This window comes from Oryzias melastigma, linkage group LG17 (assembly GCF_002922805.2).
Source record: "Oryzias melastigma strain HK-1 linkage group LG17, ASM292280v2, whole genome shotgun sequence".
In the NCBI taxonomy this organism is placed as follows: Eukaryota; Metazoa; Chordata; class Actinopteri; order Beloniformes; family Adrianichthyidae; genus Oryzias; species Oryzias melastigma.
The window spans coordinates 8,746,453-8,753,023 of record NC_050528.1 but is presented as its reverse complement, the minus strand read 5'-3'; the positions used below and the strand labels follow the sequence as shown (position 1 = coordinate 8,753,023).

General features: G+C 35.8%; 1 protein-coding gene across 1 annotated transcript in view; it reads left to right on the top strand.

Moving 5' to 3' along the window:
* LOC112147734 (laminin subunit alpha-3) overlaps window positions 1–6,571 on the top strand; it is an 88,285-nt gene that overhangs the window by 48,075 nt on the left and 33,639 nt on the right. Inside the window, exons 24-29 of the mRNA XM_036216253.1 lie at window positions 1,429–1,532; window positions 1,606–1,765; window positions 1,837–2,000; window positions 2,078–2,186; window positions 2,288–2,385; window positions 4,977–5,028. Coding sequence (XP_036072146.1) covers window positions 1,429–1,532; window positions 1,606–1,765; window positions 1,837–2,000; window positions 2,078–2,186; window positions 2,288–2,385; window positions 4,977–5,028 — 687 coding nt within the window. The remainder of the gene's footprint in view (window positions 1–1,428; window positions 1,533–1,605; window positions 1,766–1,836; window positions 2,001–2,077; window positions 2,187–2,287; window positions 2,386–4,976; window positions 5,029–6,571) is intronic.

Sequence of the window (6,571 nt, the reverse complement as noted above, 5' to 3'; positions counted from 1 at the left end):
GTGTGTTAGCATGCTTTTACTGATAGTGGAAGACATATAGATTAAGCTTAAAATAGCATTTTTTTTGCATTATTTTAGACGAATAGATCCACATAGTTCTTTGTTTTCCTTGTCGTCTCATCTGGCTCAAAAGTAGATAACTTCAATTTTGCCCGCCATTATTGTATGGAGAGAAAATAGTATCATTCCCATTTGTGCATGCGTAATTGTTGAGTTGTGCACAACTTTGGATTTGTGTGTGTCTTGATTTGTAACTCATACAACACATTTGTGCATAAGTACAAAATATAACATTCAAAAACTACATAAATACAATTTACACATGCACAACTTAGAAATACATCAGCTTGAAACCAAGTACACACACAAATCTTTAAAATCTACACACAAATCTCATTTGAGACTCTTTTCACGTCTTCATAAAATAAAAGGTTCATCCATAAGTGATGTGTTTAACGCTCTCAATTCTCGGTTATCTTGTCATCTTCAAATCTTTTCAGTTACGCACAAATCAACAATTACAAATGGGAATGATACTATTTTATCTCTATATTATGTTGCATCTGTAATGTTAGGTTGGGGTTGTGAGGGTCTGTAAGCTTGTGGGAGTGTGTAAACAGAAATCTCTCAGCAACAGAATGGGGGTACAGAGCAACTTAGAGGTCAATTTCTAAAGAACTCCTGCTGCTCTGCAGAAGCTATGTCCTAGAAAACGACAGATTAAAAAAAAAGTGGCTAAAACAGCAAAATCATGATTAAAAACCACTAGGAATAATTTGAAAGCAAATAAAAAGGTGATCAGATTCACTCAAATGAGAATCATTCAGGTTTTTTTTTTACATGTTCTTCTAATATTTTTCTTATATAGAATGATATAAAATAATTTAGGATTAAAACTTCATTTCTGAGTATGTCTTTAGTCTTTTTGGAATAGAAGGGGATGAAAACTAAGATTTATAAAAGCTCAGATTTGTGAGGCAGCAACTGCCACAGGCCGGCCAAAGTCTCAATTCTGAGCTACAGTTCTGAAGCATCAACTTATAGATTCATTACCGTCTTAATTTTCCTCGTTTGAGCTGCCATCTGGCTCCAAACTGTACATCTGGATTTTATTTACGCTAATATTAGCTTGGGCTTGTGAGGTGCTCTAAATTTGAGGAGAGAGTGTAGGCAAAGGGCTGATGGGAAATTAGCGGTGGCTAACTTTTGCGCTAAAAGTCCCGCCCACAACCCAGAGGGGAATTTCTAATGAACACTTGCTAGTCTGCAGAAAACATGTCTTAAAGACGACACCGGCTTTTTAATTTTGGCTAATAATCATACTTAAAAGACCATTGGGAATGATTTTAAAATAGATTTTAAAACAATCAGAGTGGGTCTTTAATGCTATGTTCACACGTTTTTAATGAAAAAATCTTGAATTTCCAGGACTATCTCGTCCTTTTGCCTCGGGATTATTATGAGGCTTCTCTGCTGCAAGCAAAGGTCACCGAACCCTGCTCCTACCTTCCCACCGCAGACACAACAGCAAAGTAAAGCTTTCTCTTTCATTCACTTTCTTTTTTGTATCTTTATCCTGACTCTTTTGTCTGTGTGTGTTTTTAGCTGTTTGTTATACAAGCACATAGCCATGGACGCCTTCAGCTCCGTGCTGGGAACTCAGGGAAGGCTTTCCACCCGGAGAGGACGGAGGAAGAGGAGACAAGCTCGTGCTCGCCGTCCCACCTCAGATCATCCTGAAATGGCGGTCCTCAACGGCAGACAGGTACATTAAAATCTGAAGTTCTAGATTCCCTAAAGGCCTGGTTATAAGGGGGCATCCTTTGTGTGTTGTAGTCGCAGCTGGAGCTCGTCCTGCGAGTTCCTCAGCCAGGATCATACGTCCTCGTTCTGGAATATGCCAGCGAGGTGGAAACCGTACAAAACGTCAACATTCTCATCAGGGACCAGCCGAGTGGTCAGATCATGGCCAGAGCGAACATTTATACTTGTGCCTTCAGGTTAGTCCTGTCACACTTACCAGATTGTAAAAATGATGAGAACATTCAGAATTATTTTTTACTCTTAATCGTTGCAGCACTTTGTGCCGGAGTGCAGCAGTGGACAGCAAAAATCAAGTGGCGAGACTGGAGCTTGTTCACAGGACAGAGATTCTTCTGCAGACGTCCACCACATCATTTCTGCTGGTGCAGAAATTAACTTGATTTTTTTCAAATCTGTTTCTATTTGAGTCTCTGCTGTGAACAGTGAAATTAACGTCAATTAAACTTTATTTGTATCCTTGTAGTATAAGTTATACGCAGTACCTGCAGAGGAGTTCTCCACCGAGTACATCAAGCCAAAGGAACTGTGTGTCTCCACTCATGGACGCTTCACTGAAGACAGGTGAGTACGACCTCCAACACTTCCAAAATGTTCATATTTCAAAGCTCAATTTTTTGTTTTTCTTATTTTTACAGAAAGCTAGAACATTTTTTTATTTAAAAAATCTACAAAAATTGAGATGAGACTAAAACACAGCATTCCTAGAAAGCATAACTTTCCAGGTATTTTGAGGAACTTATTACCAAGTTTTCAATGAAAAATTCCTAACATAATTTATTTTTTCAGTATCTAAAATGCATGTTACTGTAGAAAGATTCAAAGAATGTGAACGTCTCCCTACGTGAATACCAAGGAAATCATTTTGGATGCTCACAACCTTTGAGGCCTCAGGCAGCTGCATGAGAAACCGTCATCGCTCCTTGATGTGCAGTCACATGAAAAGGATTCCTGACTGCCTTCAGCTCTAAGGTTTCAACGTGTCAGGACATATTAGGAATTAAAAACGAGGTCTGACTAAAATCTATTAAAAAAAAAACTTAAAAATCGAAATTCTGAACCAACTGAAATTACTTTTGGGGTTGCTGGAGCCTGTCCTAGCTACTGTTGTTGGGTGAAGGAGGGTTACACCCTAGAAGAGTCCCAGTCTTTCCCAGTTTGATACACTTATTTATACTTTTCTGTGGTGAAAGAATCTGACAGCTTAGTATCATCTGAACGCTCAACCATGAACTCAGTTTAACTAGAATGAGACTATTAGTGGGGATGATGGGATCATCTGCATATAGAGAAACTTTTTGGACAGAAATTGGAAGTTTGTGGATTTATCCAGAAAATTATAACTTTACACCACATTTGTTTTAATTTTTCTATGCAACCAACCTTGACAGTTGTTTTTTTGGTGTATCTATAAATGTTATTAATTTGTATTATTATTATTAATGGCCCGATGTTATCTTGAGCTTATTTCTAACTTGCATAATTTTGAAAAAAATGTGTTTTTACGGAGAGTAAAATATTGAAAGTTATTTAAGGTTTAAGTTGATTTATTCTGAAGTAACATTCCTCCCTTTTTGTTATTCATAATTATGTTAAAACGTTACAGTTTTAATTTTTTTAATTTGGCATTCTGCTAGCTTTTTGGACTATTTAGACATTTACTAAGATTTTTTTAGGCTATTTTGGAGTTTAGCTAAAATTTTAGCTACATTCTAGCAGATTTGGATAATTTAGGCTTTTCTTTTGTAGTTTTTAGGCTTATTTTTGAGTTAGGCTAATATTTTAGATACCTGCTTGCTGTTTTTTCTAATTTAGGCTTTTTTAAAGTTTTTTTTAGGAAGTTTTGGAGTTAGGCTAATATTAACATGCTAACTCTTTGGCTAATTTAAACTTTTTTTCTGTTATTTAGGAAATTTTGAAGTTTAGCTGTTTTTTTCCAGAAACATTCTGGCTCTTTTGGCTAACCAGTGTTTTTTTTTGTTTGTTTTTTTAGACTAATTGGGCATTTAGCTAATATTTTCACTGGTTATCAGCTTCAGGGCTTTTAGCCATCAGCTTCTGCTTTTTTAGTTATCAATTTCAGCATCTTTAGTGGCCAAATTCAGCTTCAAGCATTCACACTAGCATTTTTGCAGGTAATGCTATATATCTAGTTCATAATTATGCTAAAAAGTTACACTTTTAAAGTTTTAAAAATGTAGTTTTAGTGTGTTCAATACATGTTAATCCTGTTCGGCCTGCGACCTAAGATGTGTTGGATTTTGGCCCCTTGTGCAGGGGGCCCCTCTGGTGTAGTTATGGGATGTATCATGATATGTTGCGTATCGCCAGACTTTTGCCAATACACACCCTTTCCTCAAATTTCAGAAAGAATATCTCCTTTTTATATTAAGGATATTTTTAGGGAAGCATTTTAATATAAGGGCATCTTACAGCTTTTATTTGTTTTTGAGTTAAATCTTCTTCTTTTCCTTTCGGCTTTTCCCTTCAGGGGTCGCCACAGCGAATCAGTTTCCTCCATCTAAGCCTGTCTTCAGCATCCTCCACTCTAACACCAGCCACCTTCTTGTTTTTGAGTTAAATATTAGTAATAACTTCATTCAATTCAAGTAAATGAATTATTTACATTGAATTTACGTGATTGCAAAATATAACATTTCCTTTAAATTGACAGAAAATGCACATTATCAAAAGTGTCACTCAAAATGTAAACTTGATGCACGAAACAGCTGTGCAAGCTGACAAGCAAGATGCTAGAATATACCCCCCCACAGAGAGGCACACCTGGTCTCCAGATGGAACCACCACACTTGTATTTTTCCAGCTGGACAAAGTCACTCATCTGATGCGCTCAAGCCTCCATTCTGTCACACAAAAGTTACACTCGCGTCAAGCTAAATCAGCTAAACATCAAACTGCACTTTTACATGGAAAGAAGTTTAGTTTTTCTTGATGGAAAATTAATCAATGTGAATGCAAACTTTGTAAAACCTAATATAATCTTAAAAAGACTAAATTATAAAATTGTTACATACATTTAAATGGGTAAATTGTTCTAAACTGAACTTTGAAACAATTAAAAGAGTGAAACCACAACATATAATCATTGTTTGTCTTATTTTGCCTGGAGTCCTAATGGTCATAATGACCTTAAGACGACAGCTGAGAAATCCTCAGAGCTCAGACAGTTCCCTGTTTGAGATGACTGTAGACAAAACCAAAAACTTTAATGAGATTATTAAACAAAACATTTCTGCACACATGTGGTAGATATCCTTTAGACTGAATTTTATGGAGAGAAAATAGACTCACCCCGATTTGTGTAACTATTGGTTTATAACTCATATGGTACATTTTGTGTATAAGTACTACTAACATTATAAAAAAAAAATACAAAATACAATTTACAATCACAACTTAAAATGAACACAAATGCATTACTTGCACATGATTGTTGGAGACGTGAAAAGTCTCGTATTAGATTTGTGTGTAAATGTGGTGCTATGTGTGCGTAACAAGGGATTTGTGGACAATTTTCAAGGATTTGTGTGTGTAGTTACTTTCAAGCTGTTGTAATTTTAGGTTGTACATGTGTAAATTGTTTTATTCTATGCACAAATCAAGAATTATGCACGCACAAATACAAAATTACACAAAAATCCAAAAATATGCACAAGTCAAGAATTACGCATGTATAAATCCAAACTTACGCAAAAATCAAGAAATACGCACACACAAAGCCAAAATTACGCACAAATCCAAAGTTACACACAAATCAAGAATTTTCCACACACAAATCAAGAATTTTCCACACACAAACCCAAAGTTACACACAAACCCAAAGTTACACACAAACCCAAATTTATGCACAAATCCAAAGTTACACACAAATCCAAAGTTAAGTACAAACCCAAAGCTACGCAAAAATCCAAAGTTACGCACAAACCCAAAGCTACACAAAAAAAACAAAATTACGCAATTATCCAAATTACACACAAACCCAATGCTACACACAAATCCAAAATTACACACAAACCCAAAGTTTTGCACAAACCCAAAGTTACACACAAATCTAAAATTACACACGAACCCAAAGTTAAGTACAAACCCAAAGCTACACACAAACCAAAATTACGCAATTATCCAAATTACACACAAACCCAATGCTACACACAAATCCAAAATTATGCACAAATCCAAAATTACACACAAACCCAAAATTATGCACAAATCCAAAGTTACACACAAATCCAAAGTTAAGTACAATCCCAAAGCTACGCAAAAATCCAAAGTTACGCACAAACCCAAAGCTACACACAAAACCAAAATTACGCAATTATCCAAATTACACACAAACCCAAAGTTTTGCACAAACCCAAAGTTACACACAAATCCAAAATTATGCACAAATCCAAAGTTACACACAAATCCAAAGTTAAGTACAATCCCAAAGCGACGCAAAAATCCAAAGTTACGCACAAACCCAATGCTACACACAAATCCAAAATTATGCACAAATCCAAAATTACACACAAATCCAAAGCTACACACAAATCCAAAGCTACGCACAAATCCAAAATTACGCAATTATCCAAATTACACACAAATCCAGAGCTACGCAGATAACCAAAATTACACACATATCCAAATTACACACAAACCCAAAGCTACGCACAAATCCAAAGTTACGCACAAACCCAAAGTAACGCACAAATCAAGAATTATGCACACACAAATTAGGGTGAGTCTA